The sequence below is a fragment of the Heliconius melpomene genome, chromosome 18 (assembly GCF_056956725.1).
Source record: "Heliconius melpomene rosina isolate 202511_hmr_F chromosome 18, ASM5695672v1, whole genome shotgun sequence".
Lineage (NCBI taxonomy): Eukaryota > Metazoa > Arthropoda > Insecta > Lepidoptera > Nymphalidae > Heliconius > Heliconius melpomene.
Window position 1 is genome coordinate 3,220,926 of NC_140406.1, and position 26,565 is coordinate 3,247,490.

At 30.1% G+C, this 26,565-nt stretch overlaps 1 protein-coding gene and 1 long non-coding RNA gene across 5 annotated transcripts in view; both read right to left on the reverse strand.

Moving 5' to 3' along the window:
- Nucleotides 1-630: 630 nt before the first annotated feature.
- LOC146529200 (uncharacterized) lies at nt 631-4,945 on the reverse strand. The gene is made up of 2 exons (XR_014879032.1): nt 4,831-4,945; nt 631-807 (listed from the first exon to the last, which is right to left on the reverse strand). It is a non-coding gene; the product is annotated as an uncharacterized LOC146529200 (long non-coding RNA).
- A 6,227-nt stretch (nt 4,946-11,172) lies between these two features.
- Nucleotides 11,173-26,565, reverse strand: part of LOC146529201 (monocarboxylate transporter 14) — a 33,260-nt gene continuing 17,867 nt past the window's right edge. For 2 of the 4 annotated variants that reach the window (XM_085201491.1, XM_085201495.1), the window contains exons 3-14: nt 24,462-24,605; nt 19,856-20,103; nt 18,330-18,458; nt 17,759-17,914; nt 17,314-17,501; nt 16,526-16,592; nt 16,206-16,425; nt 15,687-15,865; nt 14,459-14,602; nt 13,812-13,890; nt 13,180-13,411; nt 11,176-12,985 (exon numbers count right to left, since the gene is read on the reverse strand). In XM_085201491.1, coding sequence (XP_085057617.1) covers nt 12,787-12,985; nt 13,180-13,411; nt 13,812-13,890; nt 14,459-14,602; nt 15,687-15,865; nt 16,206-16,425; nt 16,526-16,592; nt 17,314-17,501; nt 17,759-17,914; nt 18,330-18,458; nt 19,856-20,103; nt 24,462-24,605 — 1,985 coding nt within the window. In that variant the 3' untranslated portion in view covers nt 11,176-12,786. Of the gene's footprint in view, nt 12,986-13,179; nt 13,412-13,811; nt 13,891-14,458; nt 14,603-15,686; nt 15,866-16,205; nt 16,426-16,525; nt 16,593-17,313; nt 17,502-17,758; nt 17,915-18,329; nt 18,459-19,855; nt 20,104-24,461; nt 24,606-26,565 lie in introns of all 4 variants that reach the window. The other 2 variants (XM_085201493.1, XM_085201494.1) reach the window with 2 other exon arrangements.

Sequence of the window (26,565 nt, forward strand, 5' to 3'; positions counted from 1 at the left end):
ACGGATAGATAAAACTTGAACATTTTTATAAACGTATAATTACAGGACTAGCATATAAATTCAATAGTGATCATGACACACTGCCCAAATACGTCACAACGTATACCAGCGTAAATTGGTAGTTAGTTTTTATACAATGTCTGCTAGTTCCTGCTTAATTCCGGGTGACTCTAGTTAATATGCAAGATTTAATCTCGTCAGGGCACAAAAGGATAAGAAACCCTATATCGAAATCCAATTAAATGAGCTTACTTAGCTATTGTTTAGAATGGTTTGTAGAATGCAATATTTATTTTATTATGAAATGATGAATGTATTGATTGAATTTATTTTTATCTAATTATTGGCAAAGCACATACAAAACACATATATAAAATAAATAGTGAATTTGTGTGTTACATATTAAATTGTATATAAAAAATTAAGTTAATAAAATTTTCTATGCCTATAATAGAGGAAGTAAAATTTATCTTGTATGCTTATCACAATACTGTCAGTTTTTTTTATCTAAAGCGGAAACAGTGCGGGCGGTACTATTTGACTTCGTTCCAAATTTTGTATTTAAAGACCATTACAATATTTAATACTATATTGTTTATATAATGATTGATGTCATAAAACAAAAAATAATAATATTTCAAACTTTTATTTTTTATAGTTACAATTACTAAGCCGACGTTTCGTATCAATTTAGGAAGTATCCTTTGTAGTGAAATTAGGAAGTTAGTGACTGAGAACATTATTGTTGGAGATCCTGTTTCCTCACAAGGAGTATTTGAAATGGAGCCTTCAGTTGCGCCAATCAACCTGAAATATAAAAGGCAAAAAGTCTCTAGGTATATGTTCGATTAACTTAAATCCAGAACTATCAATTTCTAAAATATATATATGTTTTAAGAACCGTCACACACTAAAGTATTTGAAACTGTATAATATATACTTTGCTACTCTATATTATCAGCTACTTAAATTACCTGAAAACATACATTAAAAATAGTTTTAGTATTTAAGACACAAATTAGAATAATTAAGTGGTTATTAACAAAGTATTTAAAAGTTTGTTAATTGCGTTTATAAATAATTGTTCATTAAAAGTAATGTTTGTAAACGAAATATCTCTGGAAATATAAATAATTGTTTTAATTGAATCCGGCCTCTGGACTCATTGGCCGACACCTTGACCGCCTTGTTCATTCTTACGTTAATTCTTCCGATTGTGAGAAACTAGATTATTTTCATTTATTTATGATGGCAAAGATTACTTCTTTAAAAACAAATGTCAAAAACATTTAAAATATATCTATGTATTATATCATATATATTTAGATAAATAAGAGAATAATGACGATGAATCACGTGTTTTCAATCTATTATTATTATCAATAATTCACTTGAAAATATTAATATTGCTTCGCATCCTTTTCAAGAAATGTTTCCTTTAGTTGAATGTGTCTGTTTACAATGTGGTTCTTTTATAAATGTAAACGAAATATAGATATGGGACATATGTCGTTATCTCTCAAATATACTCCCTCATAAAAGCTTCCAATAGTCTGTGAAAGTCTTGTCTTGTCACGTAGAGACGTCTCCTCGCTGTGCGTTCTCTACCGCATTTATCATGGTGAGTGTTCTGAAGAACTGTTTGACCGGTTACCTGCCGCCGAATTTTCTAACCGCACAATCCGTCACAAGCTAAAATATCATCCACACTGCCTGGATACGTGGGGGCCCTCCACTATTGTGGGGTTTCGTAGAAATTTCCTTCCACGCTCCACGGAACTGTGGAATGGCCTATCCACGGCAGTGTTTCCTGGTCGAAATGACATGGGTACCTGCAAAAAGCGCGTCTATATCCACCTCTAAGGCCAGCAACGCACCTGTAGCTCCTCAGGTGTTGCAAGGGGTCGGGGGCGGCGGTGATCACTTACCATCAGGTGACCCGAATGCTCGTTTGCCTTGTCCTTTTCCATAAAAAAATGACATATGTATCGATTTAAACATCTACGATCATTAAATTAATATTTGAATCATAAGTGTCAATTCATATAATGTAGAATGTTACATGAAAATGTATTCGGTACGTTTCAGTTACAAGAATTCGTCTGGTGCAAGTCTGTGCAGTATTACATCATACAAACTAAGTATATGATGTTAGATAATACATGCGTGTGTGTCTATCATTGCTGAATACATTAACAATTTCAAATGAAGATTCTCACAAGATTGTCAATGGAGAGCGTGTGATGTAACGGTTCCGACGATAGCCATCGCTACGCGTGTTGACTTGGCAGCGAGTCACGTGTGTCCTGCATTATTCTATTTATATCGCATGAACGGAATGCATCGTTCTTCTTTAATTTAGTTTTATTTTATCGAGTATAAATACACTGTTGCTATTAGATGGGCATTTATTATAGATATACTAAGATAATTACTCTTCAATTTTATAGTAAGCGATCGATCGATTAGGTATTACTTATAGAGAGATATGCAATATTAATACATACTCATATAAACTGTTAAAGTTATTAAAAAAAAATAACTATACTATAAGTTAATAATTACCTACAAAGAACAATAATTATTATGGAAGTTATTTAATTAACAATAGAAAACTTAGAAAACTGTTTTACGAGCATTGAAAAGAAGAAATACTGGGAAAAATTCAGGCCTCTAGTTACATACGCTTTTCAATTACGCTTCTATGGCTTTTAAAATTTTATTTTTTAACTTAATTATTTACTTTTTCATTATTACTGCAATTTAAAAGATAATACCATACTAATTACACACCATAATAATTTTTATTTTTCTTTAAATTCAATTACAATATTCACAACATCGTTTTACAAATGATGCTACGTCAAAAATACACATTACACGTGTTCTAGAATTAACTGAAATTATTGCGAGTTTTACTTTGTAATTGAACTGTTTTTTATATATAAAAATAGGTTTTATAGTAAAGAAATAAAAAAGTGAATTGATGTAATTTCCCAGTAAAATTGCGCTATGTTTTTTGTATATAAACTTTTTTATTTTCCTCCAAATCAGGGAAACAATATCACGATCGTCTAAACAGGCGATTTAACGAATTAGTTACAGTATTTTTTCAATGATTGAAGTTCAAATTGAATAATTTATATCAGAATTACCATTTAATTATACCTACGTACTTAAAATACACTAATCGATTAAAATTAAATAAAAGTTGTATATTTAACTTTAACTTGAACACGTTTCGATCCATTGTATGTGTTGCGTTTTCTCTTGCTAATCGTAATTTACACTAGGGTGCCCATGAAATAGTAAATAAAAAAATAATGAAAAAATAAATAAAAATTATCATTTATTATCTGTATTTATTGTTTACTTAATATTAAGAACTTTTAAATCAAAAGGCATTGCAGCCAGCATCAAATGCTGTAGGTTTGAGTTTTAGCAGAAAGTCGAGTTATATAATAATTATTTTAATTATATACTGGTCATTCATTGTTTTACCCGACTTTGCCTGAAGCGAGGCGTTACAGCACAATACTGCCATTGTTCCGTGTCGGACAAGGCCGGCTGATGTAATTTTAGCGGCGGTTGCAACAGACTGCGGTCAATGACCTTGCATGAAGCCAACTATCGATAAGTGGAAAACTGGCGCACATCACTAGCGGCCTCGTGCATGCGCGGATAACTGTTTATGAGTATGTACACATATAGAATATGTGGTGGGTTTCCCTAATTTAATCTTCATATACAGTTGTCTAAAGTAATAAAAGTAAGTGCTATGGAGTATACAGAATTATTATTTTGTTTTATTTATTTAGCCAAAATAAATATAGCATGGTATGACAGGACATGGATAGGACTAAATGTAACAAAAAATAACAAAAAACAAAAAAAGTTACGTTTAAAAAAAAAATAACAACGACGCGCCTTTGCCGTCGCACTAGAGCGAAGAAAATGAAAATATTAATAAACAATAATAATTCATTCCCCCGGGTAGGAATCAAACCCACCACCGTCGTATTACAGCCATACAGTCACACACCTGCGCCACGGTGGCCTCTTATATGCACTTATTTAATACTATTATATGTTACACATTTTATAAATTTTATATTAATGTTATTACTTTTTTAGATTTATTACTTCTTTTTAAATTCCTTGTATAAATAAATAATGCGGAAGAGTTGGTTTGTTTGCTTAAACGCTAAGATCTCTGGATTTACTTGTTGGATTTATTTTTATGTTTTAGATGAAAGCTACATTCTTCAGGAATACTATAGGCTATATAACATTAAGGTGTAAACCTAAGTTATCCATAAATAACGAAATAATAAGCTAGGTTTACTAATAACAATTGGGTCGGTTTACTAATAACAATGAGAGGGTCGGGTGGTCCATATAATTTTTATTGATAAATATTAAGCCTGAAAAACTTAAAGAAAATCATTACACAGAAAGATTACTTCAAAGCTAAAGTCAATGCCTAGAAAATATCTTTAGATACGCCCAAGGATGTAACAAGATGTACCTAAACGACGTTTTACAGGCACATTACATTTTTTTGTATTTATCGTACATATTTAGAAAATAATAATTAACATTCAGTTAAATTGATAGTTCTAGAGTATTTTTTGTCTAGACAAAAAACCACAAATTATATTTTTTGTCAATATTTTTGACAATGTTATTGATTAATTACTATAAAACATATAAGTATTAAAATTAATAGGCCTCAGCCAAACAGCACTAGTGTATTTTTTTTCTAACAATTCCATTTGTCATTTCTACAAAATCCAACGTACAAGGTAAATGAAACCGGAAAAAACTTACTGTAGACTAGACAAGCCGTGAATAAGCGGTCCTTAGAACTAGCTAGTTATAATTGAAAGTGTTGAACTACTAACGTAACAAATTAACCTGTTACAGCAGACAACACCAATTCTCTTGAGCCAATTATAGACAGACTATCTATTATAGGATGTCGAATGAATGGTTATAATAAAGTAACTGTAGCGTATAATGAGATGTTAGTAAGCTGTAATTGTTTAGGGTTCAATTCCACTGAATAAAACTAAATGTGTTTTATTTTCACTTTAATGTGTCTAATTCCTGTGACAAGTATGAAATAGAGACTCTTGGCACAAACCCAGTGCGAAATAAAGAGTGAATCTGAATTACACTTACATACAAACATGTACAGTTTATAGTTAACATATTCGTATATAGTCACTTGTCCAAATTAACCTTATTTGTATAAAATATATACATAGGTACATATAAGATAAATTTATCTTATGCAATTTTTGTTATCTTTTTAATAGAAAACATCACGAAAGTAGTATCAGGTAGGTACATAAATGACATGGCGTAAAAAAGTGAGATACTTGTCGTATCATTGTTATAATATTTTTATTAGGCTCTTAAAATTTAAATTGCTGTAATAAATATATTATAAGTATTATGTGAAATTATCAATTTATTAATATAATAGAGAAACTTATACAATGAAAAAAATATAAATTGAGAAATCAGCTTCATGCTGTATCCCGCACACAGCGGGGAGTGTCTAACACTAGGTTCCCTCTGCCTACCCTGCCGTGTGCGGGATGCAGCGTGAAGCTGATTTAATTTGATTTTTTAAATTAATATCAAAGGTACTAATTAAAACGAGCTTACTAAAGCAATATAATCTTTTCATTGGAATGAGTAATAAAATATCCTTCAATTTAACAATGCCCTAGACATAGTTATAAAATTATTATTAATCTGTGGAAGGTTTATACCTGTATCACACTCAAGCTAATACTAATAAAAACATATCTTAACAATTATTATGATTTGTACATTGGTTTCATCTTGATTATTTTATTTATATAAAAAGTACTACCTATATTTAAGTTACAGTGTTTATCTCTCGTTAAGATTTCATGCATATACTATTTCATTATAAAGTATTTGAAACAGCAGAAAACACGCTGGATCGAAATCGTCCTACTTAAATACTTCTAAAATAATAGTTGAGTTGTCTTATAAGTATGAGACATTTCAATTAGAAGATCAGATAGCAATCAATAAAAACACGTGAAAGTTAATTGGGCGCGGTTTTCCAATGTGTCACTTCACTGCGGCGCCATGGACCAGACGTAGTCTTAATAGCACCGCTATGTATGGACCTATCATTAAGCTCTCGTAAGACATCAAGAAATCAATAAATATTTAATTGACCGTATCCATAACAACTTCACTCATACGGCTATGACATATTGAGTTAACATTTTTACAATTTAAGTTATTTCTTATAGGTACGTAAGTCTTTTTTCGTTATATGAATTTAACTAAAATTCAACATGCTAACTAAAAATGGCATAACAAATCTATACTATCGTATATCCAATATAAAAATTATGATATCTTTATTACTTCTATAAATGTTTTACTCTTCATAACGCAACTGAATTATCTGTAGACACTATATATTATTTAATAATTATTTTTATGTAATAAAACAGTAAAAAATGTCGTATTAAGAAATGATGAATGGGGATGAAAAAGCACAAAAAGAATATGAATCTGTCACTCCCATTTCGAAATTTTGTCAATAATTTTCAAAGATGGTGGACAATAAATAAAAGAGGTATAAAAATGGTCAAAAAACGGTCCGTGCAAACGAAGCTCTGTCTGGCCACACTACGCCTATTATACAAAAGCATGCGGCCCTAGGCTCAAGTTTATTCAGCCTTTGAGTAAATTCACTAGAAAATCCTTCGCATCCAGCGCAGCGGCACTAGGGTGTGACTGTAACGTGGCGGTTGTGGACCTTAAAACGTGAAGGTGAATAATAGGAAAAAATCTATTTTTGTAAACTTCATGTTTAATATTGAAGACTATGCAAAAAAAGAATAATAAATAGTAGAGGCACTAACTAAGCATGTTAAGAAATATATCATACTCAACATGACAATAATATTCAGTCAATAAAAAATATATTTTTAACTTTAATTTGCTTCAGTTTTTTTTCGTACGTCTTGTTAAAAATAAATAGAGATGATGAGAACGTAATAAAATTTAACGATGGCGTAACTTTGTAAGACAAGTGTAAAATGACGTTTAGTACTGTCATAGACTTTATTTAAATGGATATAAGACTTTAGACAATACAAATATCTTTTATGTATACAGTTGGTGAGCGAGTGAGGGAGCATTGCTATTTACTTTGCCCGCCTTTATGTGAACTACGGTTACAAAAATTATAAATCAGTATAATTTAATCATAAAAAAAATGATATAAGATCAAATATAGAAAATAGAAATATCAAAAATAGAAATGTAGATATTTAAGTTTAAAAAATTACAAAAAAATTTAGATTAATATTAATTAAAGAAAAATTCTCATTCGTCATTGAATTTTTTTTTATTTTATTCGTGTCGTGTCGTCGAAAATAATTATGTACCTACCGTTTATATCAATTAATATTTTATAAATAGTTCCGAAATCAGTAGTTCTGTAAACTTGAAATTATTTATACCAGTAAAGTATTAAAATATAATAAATAAAACCAATGTCAGTCATCATTATCATTTAATGAATCTGTTATTTACAAAACATTCGGTGGACATTATCAACAACAGCTCGGTCGTGTACCGTTTGCGAAGCAGCTATCAGTTACAAGCGCTTAAAAACTAGCTGAAGTAAGTTGCTTACATGAAAACAAATCAAATTACAAATTACGAATATATTTTCAATATCAATAAGTTAAAGTTATTTGTGCATTTCCATATTTTTGAGAAGTATCTCACAAAATTATTGACAATTTATAAAGGAAAATTCGAATAATATCACTTTTAAATAATATAATATTAACATGTAAGCAACTTAGGACGCATAAACAATACTTTGAGCCAATACTGAATTAAATACATAAATAACTCATTTCCTATTGAGCCAATAGTTCTAGCTCTAAGCTAGCGGTAATCATAAATTATTTCAATTCATTATATTTACATTTATTACAATAATTATGATTGGTGTTTGTAAAATTAAGACTTCTAGTCTGATTTTAAACAATTTCCGTTAACTGATTTCATTACATTCTAGTGTGCTAGAGGCGACACGAGTGAATAAATGTAGTTTAATCGAGGGAATCTTGATCGAGTATTATAAAAGCAACAAGCGACGAAAACTATTAAAATGGGGTAATATTTCGTAATCGATACGTAAAATAAAAATAATTTATTTAATTATAGAATGCAAAATTATACGTTTACATTATACGTGCCTTTATATTACAAAAAATATGGCTTAAAATATATGGAAATTCTTTATTAAAATGATATCTTGTTTTTAAAATCTAATAGCTTTTATTTTATATATATATATATATATATATATATATATATATATATATATATATATATATATATATATATATATTATCATTCATAATTTAAAATGTATAAAAAAAATTTAAATGTATAAATATGTATAAAACATACATATAAAAAAAAAATCAAGTCAAAAAAAATCAAAAAAAATCAATATATATATATATATATATATATATATATATATATATATTATCATTCATAATTTAAAATGTATAAAAAAAATTTAAATGTATAAATATGTATAAAACATACATATAAAAAAAAGGTAAAATAACTGGTACCACTCAATACAATTGTCCACTATCGTTCACCTCTAGCATATAATATTTCTTTGACATTATCACCACCTAAATACATAGCTCTCATTCTTAAAAACTTAATAACACTTTTGGTTTTTACATAAAGCTATAACAACAGTTAACGTTACTTAATAACCTTTCGTATATTTCATACAATTTACATTTACATATAGCAGTTCACTTTAAAACTTATTTAAATCAATATAATTCCATTATACAATATTATTACAGGGTGTTATAAAAGAAACATTTCTTCGTTTTTGCACTTTATCACATAATTTGTTTTCCTATATCTAGTGCCTAGTTCTTCTAATGCTAATTTCTTAAAAACTAAATTATGCAGTATATTGACATAAAAATATCTTTTATAATATAAGTAAATATATAATATTTATGCTGGGTATAAGATTGATCATTTAGTACCAAAAATGTAAAAACTATGATTACCGTCAATTACAAACAAACGGACTCGGTTCCATACAATATTAGTTAACGTCTCGATATTCTTATACGCAGTATAAATTTACGTGACGTCGAGTAAAACGTAGCTTTACTAATAAATATAATTATTATTTTCTTCTATAATTTTTATATGTAAATATACAAGAAGTATAATCGTTTAATAATTAAAATAAGTTAAAACTAGATTCTTATAAAATAAACATCATTAAATACAAAATTTTGGAACTGTATTCATACAAAAAATCAATAATAAAGCTACATTTTAATCAACGGTACAACACACATTATAAGCCACGCTAAATATATTTAAATATGAAACATTTGGTATCATTTGGATATTGGAAATTGACTGCGTTGCGTTCACTCACTATAATATATCTATTATATATACACACATATTGTTCTTAGCGATGGCACACGATCAATTGAAAAAACCTTATTTGAAGAGTTTAGGACGTTACTTACCTTACATATATCGAATATGTACCCTTAGAATAAAAGTAATCTAACTCCATTTTAATAATTTTTATTTGAGACGCAAAAAACAATTCTAATTTTTTTACCTTATTTTATAGTTATTTCTAATAATTCCCATTGTTTGAGTCAGATCACTATTATTCTAAAGGTGAGTTATAAGTTGACGTTGAATAATATATTTAGTGGCAATTGCAACTTGTAGACATTGACAAAGTATTTAACTAAACACACGATCGTATCTATATTTTTGTAATCGAACGTAGTTATGCAAAAAGAAGAGTCGTTATGGCTTATTTGCATATATAAAAATTATATATGCAAATAAGCCATAAATGTATATTAATTTTCACTTTTTATTTTTAGCGGCTTTAGAGCATTTTCAGGGAATAGGGAATGAAAAATATATTAAGTTCTTAAAAAATCGATATTCGAATATTTTTTATTTTGTTAACTTAATATGTTAAATATAAAAACAATATGACCATTTTTTAACGTTATTCAACCAGTATAATATATTAATTTGTATAACCACGTTCAATTCAAAGTAACTATCCATATTAGAATATAGTTTCAATAAAAATAGTAGAAGTAAAAGGGCCAATAACTAATTTGTTATTCATCACCCTTTTTAGTAAAAAAGCCAAGCTCGAAAGTTCAATTGTTAAGCTAGATTAAATAAAGAGAAGCTGAGTCAGAAATAAAAAATACCGAAAATATTATTTAAAAAATAGCACGATTATTATTTTTCTATTTTCGCTCACGATGTATGTATGTATATAAGTAAATGTATATTGGTGTCTATTTTGATCACTATTTTAAATCTACACATTGATTATTGATAGAAATCTACAGTTTAGATTTGAAAAGATCTAATAAAAATATTGACGTTAAAATTGTTATACATTCCTAAATATTATTTTCTTTTCTTTAGTGTATGGATAACATTCTAATAAAATGTTAAAAGAATCAATTAATGCATTTAAAACTGTATTTATTTTACTTATACTAACAAGGCCATCCAAAAATTACTAAATGTGACATTCTGTGATAAGGGGTGTGGAGGTCCTAAATTTCGTGACATCACATTTCAAATTATAATTAACAAGACAAACATAATTTCGGCACTGGAGTTTAAATCTAATAATTTCTAGGAGTAATATTGCCAAATATTGTCTCAGTGAGTCTATCAGCCGAGGCAAAACAGGGACAAATAAAAAAAAATTAAGTTCAGGTGACGTAATTCATGGATACCCAAGGACTAATAAAAAACTTTAAGGTTTCTATTATCTACTCAATTTAGTGTGTATTTACATTGTGCAACCTAATATATTTACATACGAATATACTATTTTTGTCTGAATTTCTTTATTAATTATGATATAAAAAACATGACACAAAAAATACCACATTATTGTCCAATTTCAAATCAACCGGGTGTAAATTTACAATATTATGTTATATCATTATAATTAAATGTGTATACGTCATAACGCACAAGTACTATTGCTCAAAATGTTTTAATCTATTAGCTATTTTATGTAACTATTAAATATTTTTTCTTTGTTTTTTATCTATTTTTTTTTTTATAAATGGACACCTACATAGTTCCTAATTTTTTTCTTTACCTTTGAAAATATACACTTTACGTTTTTAACTATTTTCTTAACGTTATTATTCCTTTTAAAAAATATATTTAAAGTTAGTACGGCCAGCAAAAAGGAATATGAACAAAAGTAATATGAAAAATATATGGCACAGTTAATTTAAAGATAATATAATAGTTCAGACAGTTATTTAAAATCCTCTTGCTGACATAATAACTATAAATATCAATTAATATTTCAAGCATACTGAGGATATTCGTATGTGAGCAATTATTTTAATGATGCAATTAAAAATGTGTACGTGAGCGAAAACGTTCTTGAAACAGATGTTTTAATATTTAAAAAATAATATTAATGAAAAAATATTGAAACACTACAACATGAATTGTTGATTTTTGCAAACTAATCAATATATTATTATTTTTTTAATTCTTATCATAGTTACATTACATTTAATTCACGCAGTTAGTAATATTTAGTACCTAATCTTATATTGTTATATAAAACTTTTATAGTAAAAACAAATAATTTTTGAAATAAATGTAATACTTTAATTTTTTGAACACGTTTACACTAATTGCTTTTAGGTACGAGGTTTAATTCCAACGAAGCAGCTACGACAATATTTTGCTTTTCAATATGGTATACCTTTTATTTGACATTTGTAAACTGAAATATTCCTCAATATGAGATCATGTTATATTTTGTAATATTATGAAAAGGGTTCATTGTTTTGTATGCACCCTAACTATATACAATCGCTATCGTATAATTTACATTCGTATAAATAACCGTTCACAGCACTTCAGGCTAATTGGCATTAAAATTAATTTATTTTTAATAAAAAATATTTATTATTATGAGAAATTAAACATATATACATTATTAAATATTTATCTATGTTAATTATGTACAAATTTAATTTAAATAATAATGAAAGGAAATAAGTTATATAATTAATTTTAATGCCCCTCAGCTTAGAAATATATAATAACAGTAATATTTTGACTATAATTCATTGATGAATAAAAATGTTATTTAATTTTATTCAAATAAGTACCCTATTAAGTATGCCTTAATCTATCATTTCACAAAATAGAGAAAACTTGCCATATTGTTTATATAAATGATATCATAACGTAATATATAAAGATATAAATATAAGTAAGAAATGTATATATTATATGATATAAAAATATTCTAAGAATTTGTTTTAATAATAATAATGTATGATGTAATGACAGTGACAAGTAAAAATTGATTTTTCATTTAAAAATCAGATAATTAATTTTTATTTCATTTTTGAATATATCAACCTAATGCATCTTATAAGTGTTTGACATGAAGCGGTTGACTATTTAAATAATAATAAGAAATACCTGAGGATGTTATTTCAGTGTTGAGCTACGAAATAGACAACAGCTTATATCACAGCTCATCGAGCGGTGGATGCGTGTGAAAGGAAGTGGGGGGGAGGTCTTAGGGAAACATATAGAAAGAGGAGTGGCTTGATGTGTTTTGAAGGGACCTTAAAACATACTAAGCCATTTGAAGAGGTCTCACAGCACGCTCTCCCGCTGCGAGAGCTCGGGGTCGGGTGAGGGCGGGTCGTCGGGCGATGCGGCCGTGCGCGTAATGGCGGGCGGTGAGGCAAGACGGTGCCCCATCGTGATGGGCGTATCATCCGGGTCATCCTCCTCCATGTCCTCGTCGATGGGCGTTAGGACATCGATCGGTTGTTGGATTTCTTCTGGTTTTCTGTTAGGGTGATAGATGAGTTGATTATTTTTTAACTTTACGCTGTTCACCGCATATAGTAGGAGAGTAGGAAATAACAATCCCAAAGTGAGGAAAAGAACATAATTCCCTCGAGTCGGATTAAAACTCACAATAGTCACATTTGCTATCATTCTAAAAAAACTAAACCAAAATAAAAATAAAATACCACTCACCGACGAAACATAGGTGCTGCAAACGAAGTCAACGTAGACGCTAGGAAGAACGCCGCGGCCATATAAAAGGAAGCGTCGTAGTTCTTTGTTGCGTCGTACACCGCGCCCGCGAGGGGCGACCCCACTATGGCGGCTGCGCCTCGGAACAGTATTAACAGGCCGAACGCATTGGTTAATTTATCTAGACCTAGCAGGTCCACTAGGATGATTGATGTTAGCGAGATGTAGCCGGCTGGGAAGGAAGGTTTATTTTGTTTAGTTTATAATTAACGGCCAGTGGCGACCCCACTAAGGCGGCCGCGCCTCGGAACGCGATTAGGAGGCCGAAAGCGTTGGTTAACTCGTTTAGACAAATAAAAACAACTCATTTTCCCGAGTGGGATCGTGGGAATAGAACCTACAATCGTAGTACCTACAATCGCATACTGATGCGTGTTTTATTTTACTTACATTTAAAGTAAGCTTAAATCTACAGTATATTCATGATATTTCATACAATACAATTCCTATAATCTTCTTTGTTTGTTGATTTTCCCGTACGTGGATTGGGTAGAAAATTTGGCTAAATAGATCAACCTTTACATTATGTTTTAACCAAAATGTTTTATGTATTATAAACTTTTAATACTTACATATAGCGATACCAAAAGCAATGGCGACGGCAACGTACGAGGCGTAAGAGCTGCAGAATGGAGTAAGCGCTACGGCAATCTGTTGAGAAAACATTTTTTAAAGTCTTTTAGCTTCACGATATATCTTGCATAATAGAATAGGAAAAGAAAATCTAATGTTGAGACACCTGTTATCCAATTTCATTGCCCTCGAGTAGGATTTTACCCACAATCATCACGTTTATGATCAGACGCTCTCCCATAGCGCCACGAGAGCCTTATTCTCAGACAAGTGTGGGGAACATTCCCTACATTCAGAATTTTCAAAGCATTGCAATAATAGCGGAACTTTACCCCGCGCTTTATCTTGTTATCAGAGCGAGTTGATAATAATTGGTGTGTAGCCCATGCAATTTAGTTATGCTTCTACTGCTATAAAAAGGGTAAAAGGGTAAAAAATTATAAAAGACATAACACTTAGCGAGAGATGTGTTAGTTCAATGAAGTAAAGATCTTAAGGCACTTTTAGCATTTAGATACCCTTGTATTAGAATATTTTTTTCTTTAAAATTTTCCAAATGTTGTACAGTCGTTGTGAGACGCATAACTTAACGCCGCGATACATTTTGTAAATAAATTAACATAAATAAATAAAATTAAGTGCATACCGTGGCAATGACTAGACATATATTATTTAGAAGAAGCGAGTCCATCCAAGGGAAATCTGCGACCCATCCGCACGCGATACGGCCTATTGTGTTTGTGATACCAATTATTGACAACAGGAATGATGCTTTGGACTGTTCAACACCCTGTAATATAGATAAAAATAAATTAATTTATAAAAAGCAGCCTCATAGCAGAGTAGCCAAGGGAAATCCATTGTTAATATTATAATCATCTCTCCGAGTGAGGATCGAACCTACAACCATCGTGTTTATAATTAAACTTGGTCCTACTGTGCTACGACGGCATCAATTAACATAATTTCGAAAAAAAAGTGCAACAGTAAGATGATTAAGACAAATGTAATGATCATATATTTAAAATGTTCCTCTGAGCATAATTTGAATCTAAAATTGTCACATTCAGCTGGTTCAGTTGTACTCTACGAACTCTACGAGAAAATATTCATCTGCACTGCGCTGATAGACAACTACATAAATATAGACATACTAGCGGACGCGCGCAGCTTCGCTTGCGTATTTAGGGGTTAATCCTAATAAACCACGAAACATGTGTTCAATGAAATATTTTTAAGAGTCTAAATTTCAAATTTTATAAAAATCGGTGGCGATTTAAAGATTTTACCATACAAACTTTCAACCCCTTATTTGCACCCTTAGGGGGTGAATTCTAAAAAACGATGAAACACGTGTTCAATTAAATACTTTTAAAAATCTAAATTTCAAATTTTATAAAAATCGGTGCTGATTTAATTTTTTTTCCATACAAACTTTGAACCACTATTTCACCCCTTTAGGGTTAAAATTTCTCAAAATCCCTTCTTAGTGGATGTCCAGATTACGAAAGTAAACTTTTGTCCAAATTTAACGTTTCTACGCATGGCGGTTACGGCTGTGCGTGCGTCTTACCTCAGTCAGTGAGGACAAGTCCTTTTATATATATAGATTATGTAGTTGATGTTACATAAAAATGGTAAACAGGTTTTACAGTTGAGTACATGAAAATAAATGTGTGAGTGTGTGATTGAGTGTGCATTCGTTACTGTAATTATGAATATATAAATGTATATGTGTGTGCACGGTGCGTGTGTGTGTGTACCTACTATTGCATATGCTTATGTACATGTCTTTGTCGGGGATTTACAAATACAGCACATACAGTCGGGTCACGCCGATCATCCCGCTCTACTTCCGACGTGCATGTACTCACATTGAGGTGGGCCGCGTCCACCAGGTACACGAAGGGCACGTAGAGGCCAGCCATGCCGAACACGTTGGACACGCCTATGAGCATGAAGGCGGGGTCGCGCAGCAGCGACACGTCCAGCATCGACGACAGTGCGGACTTGAATGACTCGGGCAGCGATAGACACGGGCAGAGGTCGTATTCTGAACACACATTTTATACTTTTTTAGCAACAATAATAAATTACGGTTATTTTGCTTACATCAAATTTACTCCATAACTTGAAATTATTTTTTACGATTATGACTATTTTAATAATGCAGCAGCCATGGTGCAAACGCTAGTGAGTTCAATTCCCACTCTGAAAAATTAGTTATTATCATTTCTTCGCTCTCGTAACAAGAAAAAACGCGGCATTATATTCCAACCCGCTATGTCTCGACAATCAAGCGGTGTTTGGAAAACAGTATCTTAATACTAAGTTTCCTCTGGCCTACCCTTCTATGTGCGGAACACATTGTGAAATTAAAAAAAATAACTTACGTTCCGTTCTCTCTAGTTCACCAGCTTGCCTGCTCTGTGGAAGACTCAAAACAGAGTTCCTGTAGCCTTGCAGTGATTTTTGACTTTGATATTGGGGCAGGTTTATAACTGATCCAGAATAAAAGATATCTTTTCTAGACATAGGTCGAACCATTCTAGAAGGTTCTCGTGCTGCAGCCACTGAAAGTTTCGAGTTGTAAACTCCACTTTCTGCATCCATCTGTTATATAAAAGAAGAACACAATACAATAATTAAATAATCAATTATCATCAGAGGAATATAAAAGAAATATTGAAATAAAAAACAATTTACTACTAACATCATTACGATTACTGCTAATTGAAGTTTTGGACGTAGCCTTGATAGCTGCTAAGGACGGTTTAAATCTGAAATAATAAATTATAAACTTAAAAAATGGTACATTTCTAACAGTATAATAAAATAACAAAATTTCACTATAAATTATCTATTTTATGTATTTTTATTACTGAATTTAAATAGTTGTGGAAATCATTACATTATGTTCTAAATAAGTAAAAAAAAGATCATACATATAAATATACTGATATCAAGCCCATATAATATATAAATCAAATTAGACATAATTAATAATAAAAATTAAACAACATACTAAATGCACATTAGCTCAAGCATGATACTAATTAATCAAAACCAAAGACTAAATAACTATTTATTATTTTATATACTTACTCATGCAGATGAAATTTAAGCCAATATTAAAAAATAAATATTGTCAAAAAAAAATATTTTTTTACTATATAATTTCATTATTTCCCAATACATCTCAAATTCATTATTCCATTTTCAATGTCAATGTAACTAAAGACCAAGCGTTTTTTAAACTTTCCACCACCAAATAAAAAAAATCTAATTTCTAATTTTTTTTAACCTATCAGTTAACTATTTTCACGTCAAACTAAAGCAAAACTAATTATTAAGCAAAACAGTTATATCCGTAAAGTCTCTTCACTTTATAATTAACAATCCCATTATTTTCCAACAAAATTTCCTTATAAATTGTTATCCCTTACTAAAAACCAAGCGACCCTCAAACTTTCCACCACCCAATAAAAAAATCTTCAATACCTATCATTACTCTTATTATCGTTTTTGTCTTTCTCTAACTTTTCTGACCTATCAGCTGAACTGTGTTTTCTTTGGCGGTCGAAGAAAGGCACGGAGCCGTTCTTTGGTAGTCCCGGAGCGTGGACACTGAAAGCAGGGGATGAAACGTTGCGGGACATCTGTTGGGCACTCGCTGATCCGTTTTCACTCTGGAATTAGATTTTTTATGTGTTCTTTTATAAAAACTTCCTTTACCTATAAAGGTGAAGGTAGTATTTTAAAGGAAGTATTTTAAACAATTATTTATTTTCAGCTTAACGCCGTATTCCGCTTATAGTAGGGTAAGGGTAATCTTTTCTTTAGGTTTTATTGTTACCCATATTTGAAACATTGTGTCTTGTTTGACGGAATTCAAATTTTACAAATACCATGGCTACAAGGAAGTACAATATAATTGAAAAATTACCTTTTTCTTGTCACCATTATCATCAACTTTGGCTTCGGTGATGGTGGGTAAAGTAGGTACGGTAGGTACACCGTGCATGTTAGGAATAGTAGGCACCCGAGCTAAAGCTTCCAAGTTTAATGAAGAATGTACTCCAGGATCTATGTTTAAGGGTGCCTGAAATATATTAATTAATTAATTAATTAAACACAAAAGGACAGCTTCACGCTTTTTCCTATAAAGCAGGGTAGTAGTAGACAGCGGGAACTATAGTTTATTCATTTGGGCGTCAGACATAATATATGAAAAGAAAACAAAACTGCTGAAACTATTTTATTTCTATTAATTTTTGTAGCGATTGGTTTAATATATGTTTCTAGCAGCTAACTAAACTGGTCTTTTCTGAATGATAAAAATATTAAAAACTTAATGACGTAAATAATCCAATATTTAAAAAAAACAACAGTTATGATTAAATTGATATCTATATCTATTAGTATTGACATGTGTTCGAAATTTGAGATGCTTTGGTTTTGCGTTTGGGGGTTATAATATGTCAAATTTCAAATATTATAACCTAAAGTGTCTATACCTTCATTCTTTTTTCCATAGTACCATCAGGTAGTTGCACCACAAAATAAGATCCTCCTATGGACCCTCTTTCCATTTGCAATCTTTTCTCTTCCGCCATACGCTGTAGCAGCGGCTTTTCTCCTGATGACTGTAGAATGTAATACATATTATAATACATATTATACATATTATTATTATTAATCAAAAAATATTTATTAATAAGTACCTATAGAAAAATTACTTCTTATCAGAAATATTATTTACGCAATAACAACAATCTTACAAAGTATTTAATTTCAGTTTTAGTCTTTATTGTATTGAATGTGTGAAATCAAATAATCCAAACCACCGACAGAAAATCGAACGAAACGAATTTATTTCTAAATAAAAAAAAGTAATAACAATTATTTTTATTTTTATCATATTCTTTTTTTCTAAAGTCCAAGGTAAAACTAAACGGATAATTAGAACAGCTGAAATGCATATTGAACCGAGTGCATCACTGAATGTAATCTAAATAAACGTTTCTAAATTTAATTCACTTTTTGTCATCTTGACCAGTGAGAGAGATTTAGGATTAAAATACAAATCCATTTTAAATTAAATACATATATATATATAATATGGATATTATATATATTGACAATATATATTTAATAGACAATACTAAATTAGAAGAAAGTAAAATATTGTGAAATTATGTTAATGCAAGATATATATATATATATATATATATACATTTTATAGATGCAAAGTGTCTTCTTTAGTGATATATAACATAAATATTATGTAGGTAGTTTATCTTATGTTTATTATATGCGTGGAACGTAAATCATTATTGCAATGCAATAACGTCAATCATATATGTATGTAAATATGAAAGCAATTATGATTGCAAATAGAAACTTAGTATTTATTTATTTTTAGTTTCACCCTGTAATTCCACACACAGCAGTAGGCGTCCCTCTGGAGCTCCGTAACTCCGTTCTTTATTTACCGTGTTGCGCAATTCAACTACGCGTTCTGTCTTGACACCAGAACGAAGAAATGAAAATATTAAATATTTGACTTCCTCGAATAAGAATCGAACCAACAACGCTTGTGCCCTTGTGCCAATAGTGATCTATTTATTTAATTAGTTGACATAATCTATATATGCAAAGAAGAAACTAGGCTTTTGGACTAATGCCAACTAAATTCTTAATGGGAATTAATATGTTCGTATAAAGGCAATCTCTCCCATATAGAAGCACGTGCAGTAATCCTATTTAATATGGACTAGGCCTGCAGTATCCACATTCACATTCTGCCACGTGCACACACTCACGACTATTTTTAACCAATTACGCGCGAGCGGTGCATGGCGCCTATTTATAAATGTACTATAAATCAACTTATTACACTTTCGTATTTTTCCATATAAATATTTGAATGTAATGCTAATCAATATCCGTTTATAAAATTCTAAATTATTTTATACGGTTACGGTTATTAAAATTATAATTATTAAATGTTGTTTCATTTATCGTGCTACGTTATACGTACTTTGGGGTACACCAGTGGCCTCATCAAAGCTCCGAAGACAGCACAATTTAATATCAATCCAGCCAGCAGAAGATTTGCATTCTGCCATGAACCGAATTCATTCAACAGAATGGAAGCTAAGGGGGCGAAACTGAAGGTTCCAACCCCTGAGCCACATACTGCTATACCAGTTGCTAGAGAACGTCGAGTCTCGAAATAATACCCCACAGCGACTACGGACGGTAAATAGATCATTCCGAAGCCTATGCCTGCAACAAAATTTTATTTTTAGTTGGATATTTTTTTTAAATCATTAAAGCTAAGATATATCTATCGATTATACCTGTAAAATATCTATAAATTCTTAGTTAAATATATTATAAGTATAAATATTAAAGTTTAGTTACTGGCATAGAAATATAATAAAATAGTAGAACGTAAACATAAACTTTTCGAAGGTCTGCCAATATAAATCACAGAATACGACAAATGTTACTGCATATTCTATTACTGAACTAAAGTCATACCTAAAAACGTATCCCAAATACAATATAAAATAATAATAGTAATTCTTTATTTTCATAAAGAAAGTAACTACTGAAATAACAACATTACATGAACCAGGCTTGTACAAATTACACAGTTATGAAATAGATTCCTTCCCCCTAAGCTAGGAGCAAACCTGTATTTTAGAGAAAAATATACCACTAGGCTGGTGTAGTTTATATTCGAAAAATGCTTAGCTTCTACAAAGCGATGATAAATCGGCTAGAAATCTAAACAATCAAAGCATGTCACCCAATTGCCCCCGCAATATTTGACACTGGTAATTTGCTCAATGATTTCGATCCCAACTCTTTGAGTTTGTGGCAATAAACTAAGACGGCTATTACAATTACGCCTCTTGAATTCCACGACCTCGACATCAATCAGAACGCTCTACTACCGAAATCAGAAGGAATTGTTAGTGAGTACCTACTTACATTACATTCTGTTAGAACTACTTAAACGTAGAGAATATCAATTAAATAGGGAAAATATTATATACATATTTGATAAGATACCACCAAAAACATTGGTTAATTTAGTTAGTCAAATATTTGTTAATGTAATAAAACAGATAAATTTAGTATAGGTATATACAAAATATACATAAAATACAATTTCTGGAATATGATAACGATGAGTCAGTGTTTGCGGCCCACAAATTGTATTGAAACCAAACAAAGGACTCGGAGTGTTGGAAGGGGGTCATCAGCACTAAATTAATATATGCGTCACTATCCGGTAAGCAAGCAATGTGTAAATATTTTACGAAAACAGACCACACATATGGTTTGAAAAGTGAAAATAAAAATCTCTAAAAATATTAAAGGAAAAATAATTTCATTCGTGTCAGTGGGATTTTTGGCAAGTTATAATAAAATGTGAATAAAATAACAAAGCCATATTCCTGAAACCTTGAAAATATAATCTTTATTTACAGATGGCAACCAAAAATCTGGCAACTTATAAACAAAGGAAATTTGTTAAAGAAATCTTACGAGTTTTATATTTTTCATGTCTTGTTTTCGCAATACTACCGAGACGTAAAGTATTTTTCTAAAAATTATATAATTTTAGAAATTACTACTTATCATTAAAACGATCTTGCCGATCATAAAATAAGTTAGAGAGATTTATTCTCAATATACAAGAAATATTACATAAGACGTAATAGATGACAAATTTGTCGTTGCTATGAAATAAAGTTAGCCGATGATTTCACGAACGGATCGGGCATTTCTAGTAAATCGCTTTAGACTCAAAGGTGAGAATTACCGCTAATGTAATTCAGAACTGTTTACTCGAAGATATTGACATTGACGTATTAGTTACTAGATATATTTGAGTTTATTTCGTTAACATGGAAAATACTCACACAAGCTGAATGTTAGTTTATAAATGAAAAACATGAGTGTTTGCTGCAATATCTAGTGAATATTGGACCAGTAAAAAATAATAATATCTATATACGATCAAATACTCTAATATTTTAATGAAATGTATGAATTGATTCCACTATCACAATGTATTTTGCGTCATAGCCCAGTATTTGATCCAAAAAAATTATCAAAATCAAAATAAGTATTTTTTGAATAAAGATAACTAATGATAACGCGACTAAAATTATTTTTGAATTTCCCTCTTAATATATACAATATTTGCTTTTAGTGCATAGATGAGAATAGGAATGATACACTGAACAAATAGATAGATAATATTAAAGACAATATTTACTGTCTCACATACAAGAATAGTTCAGTCAACTGTAAATCTCATTATTATCAATTCATAATATAGATATAGCACCATTTGAAACAAGGCGCCGGATCGTCTACAGTCTTTGGCAATAAGCCAAATCTAATATGACCTTGAAACTAATGAATATATACCTACAGAAAATGGACAAATACCTAAAAAAATCACAAGTGACCTATTTCGAAAGTAGATTTTTTAAAAAAATATTAATCGAATAGCGCTGATTAAATCGGCAACACCAATAATATACGGAATATGTGTATTTCTTATAATATGAAATAGTTTTAAATTAAGCTCGATGGTTCATAGCTGGTGATATAGTATCGATCGTCCCCAAGAATTCCAGTAAACGTATCAGAAAGTGCAATTAGGAAAAGCCAAAGTACTGAATTGCATGCGGGGTGGGACATTAATAATTCACATTTCAAGGGTTGGATTGGAAAACCCGCTTTCACTCGTCACTAATTCTCAAAGGGCTAATGAAAAGTCGTACACGGACAGTTCCCATTCTGCTTTGTTTACCGCTTGGCTGGCAGCCGTCCAATACTCGCGCACGGTCTGTTGCCACCAATTTCAGCAAATTCAAAACAAAGAAATTTTAAAGCATTTTAATTCACTGCTTTTGTTTTGTTTTCATTAAGTCTAAAATGTCTGGATGGGTTCATTATAGTTTTAATGAGAAAACCAGTCAATCTAAAATAAAAATATCACCAAAATTGAAATAAATTTTAGGAAGATTGCTAAGCATTTGTAAATAGTCCAAGGCTATTGACAAACAGAATATAAGATCACGTTTTCTCTAAAGCCCTTCGTCTATTTGTGAATACATATAACCCCAATCGTTTATGGATTCTGTCCGCATTTTGGAATTTATTAGATCGGCGCGCAACGAATTTCTATTTGTTCGTGAAAAATATTTGTTTGATTGTAACAAGATATAATAGAATTTTTAAAAGGAAAAATATACTTCATTCGTAATTATACTTCACGCAAATAATTAACCTTAAGTATGTACTTTTCAACATTAACAATATTATGTCAAACTTTATAGTATTTAATATTATTTAACGACTCCATCATACGTTGGCGATATCCACAATATAATATAAGCATTTACATAAATTTTATAGTTTGGCCTTTATGAATATTCATTTCATTTTATTCCCTAAATTGCTTAAGGATAACTGGACTATAACTTGGTGTGGAAAATTTATGAAGACCTCTTATGGGTGTTAATTGTTCGGTGACATCGCACTTTACGTCGCGACAGTACTCTCTGCCTACGCACTTATTTTTTGACACAGAAATATTTATGCTGTACTTCTTAAATCTTTTAATCAATACATAATATAACTAGCAGTACGTTCTGGTATATTTTGTGTAGGTAAATTTGTTTTTAGAAAACATTAATTTTGAAGAATGTTATAATATGGGAGTACCTATAACATTTTAATCGCAAAGTTTTTGTGATAAATAATTAGTGTCCGTAAAAGGTATATTTAATGCACTCAAAAAACAAGATTTAAAATAAAATTAATTAATAAAGATTTGCATAAGTATATAGCCGCTATATTATACTGCCAGGTTGAAATTAGCAGCCAAAGTGCATATCTACATACTTAATAAATTGTCGGTTATTATTATGTCAAGGCTTAATACTTAACAGGTACAAATAGATGTAACGCGGTCATGTACGCAATTTAATACGACTTTTCCTTAAAACCCTTTAAATATAATGTTTTACGAGTATTGAAAGATATTACTATCTAAATTTTTTAATTTTAATAAAAGTGTCTGTTGCGAGTTTTTAAGAAATTGTTATATATTATGAAGAATAAAAAAATTGTCTATAGGTAGGTGAACACAATCGAAATTGTAAACCTTAATTAAGTCGACTAATTTTATTCCAAACTTATTTTAATAAGATACATGCTTTATTTTTTGAACGTTTAAAATACCAACAGTTCACTAAAGTTATGACCTCAAACCTAAGAACCAGCGCAAGAAAGTCAGCGGGACTTTTTTTAATCAATTATATACAAATAATTATTTGTGATAATGATACTTTAGAAACAGACAGCGAGCATTTAATTCCCAAGGCAAGCTATCATTTATTAAAGCATTAATTTGGTATTAATAACTTTTAAGACCCAAACGTCTTTTCATAATTTTTTAAACTTGTGATATATGTAGAATATTTTCAGACATTTTCTAAAATCCTATTGTAATATTTAAAATAAAAAACACCAGTGTCGGCTGATGGAACCTAGTTAGTGTTAAAACACTCCGTTCCTATGTAATAATCAAATAATACAATGTGGCTTACCTCCAATAAGTCCATACGTAATCATCATCATAGTAACGCTTTTACTGAAGGTGGAGAGTACGAATGCCGTGGCCGCGACCAGCGACCCAGCGACGCATACCGCTCGACACCCGAACTTGTTACATAGTGCGGATACCACGGGGCCTGGAAATATGAAAAAAATCTTCAACTTTCTATGTATGATATTTGTACGAATATTTCATCTAGAAGTATATTTATTTTTGTTTATGAATGGGTACATAGGAAAGTATTTGGTTTTAGTTATATTTCAATTTTAACCAATTTCGAAAAAAAAAAACATAAAATATGAAAAATTCTCAGCTATTTGTGCAATAATAAAAACAGTTCAACGTTCAGTTAAAATTAAACAAGACAATAGATGTATATTTTGTATTACAATGTATAATTAAACAATTATTTATGGCTTAAACAATTACGACATAAGTCGTAAAGCTAATAAACAATAACAAAAATATAATATCAGCAATATTCTTGATACATAAATAACAACAGTATGTCCTTTTCCGGTATGTTGCTAAAGTGTTACATATGTAATAAAAATGTAATAAAAAAGTAATAAAAAGCTTCACGTTATATTCCGCAGCAGCGGGGCAGACACAGGGAACCCAGTGTTAAGACACTCCGTTACCCACTTTCTGCCGAATTTCGGAGGCTGTGTTGATTTCCGGATCTCACCATCACGCTTTGCCTTGACAGCAGAGCGAAGAAATGAAAATATAAATCTGAATAAATATTTAATTTCCTCGAATGTGGATCGAACCCACAACTAGTAGCAGTGCATCATACTGAATTATTCATAACTAATCGTTTACTTATATTTTATTAGAACCGTAAATATATACATATTATTTTGTAATCTTAGACGACGACGACATGCATTATTATACATGGACTGTAAGATTACACCAAGGCAAAGTTCATCCGTACGTAAATATATAGCAAAGAGCTTAGCTAAGTATTTATAAAACGAAATAGTCAACGGACTAGAAAATCTAAAATAATTGCAGACATAATAATTAAAAAATATACTATTTAGCCAATAAAATTATATTAAGAAATATTCTTATAAACGCCAATAGTATCATTAGCGACCTAGGCACGATTCAAATATAATAGGTACCTATAAAAGATTAGAAGTGAAGGTTTAAGTACTGAGATTATTATTAGTATTTAATAGCAAAGTAAAATCAGTAGACTACAGATAACTCTAGTCCTCCTTGTCCTAAAACCTAAATAAACTGTTTGTCAGATTACATTTGCGCATAGGTAATGCTAGAATCACCTGTAAAACAGTTCAAGGAGTCTACTTTATATTCGTTATATTATAATTAATTTAATAAGCAGTAATATTAACATATAATAATTAAGAATATAAAAATATATTATGAAACAAGATAAGTGATAATTAAATTTTATTGTAAATAATATTTACTACAACGAGTGATAAAAAGACCTACGTCTTACTCCTCATCGATCAAGGAGCTTAGTGTTTGCTAAATGTGAATGAGACGATTGGCCATAAAGAAAGTAAAGATGAAGTACAAATATATTGAAATATGGAAGATTTAACACATAAGTATAGCTATATAATTCCGATTTAGGGCGAAGCGAATAAAAGCTTGAATAAATATAGACGGTTAAGTCTTAAGTTATTTGTGAGCATAGGATAGCTGACAAAAAGACATACATTATAAATAAAAACCGGATCATATTATATGCCTAATATGGTTTATAAAATGATACACGGGATATTCCGCTACTTTACGTCTATTCATACATTACTAAACATAATAATTTAATTGTGCAAAACTGTGAAATATATCCACTATGACTTTAAAAAGGACAATTTACTCTTACTTAAATTACAAGGTGCTATTAGGTTTTCTAAGCTATTTTAATTTTAATTGCAATCATAAGTTCTATTTAATTTACCATTAAAATATTTTGAGATCTACTAACTTTTACACAAGGAATATTTTAACGAAATTTCAATCGATCAAATCATTGCGCCTCTCTTGATGTAAATGACAAATTAGCACTATTCAGTATCCAGTCAGGTTTGCATTAAAATTGGTAGAGTTCG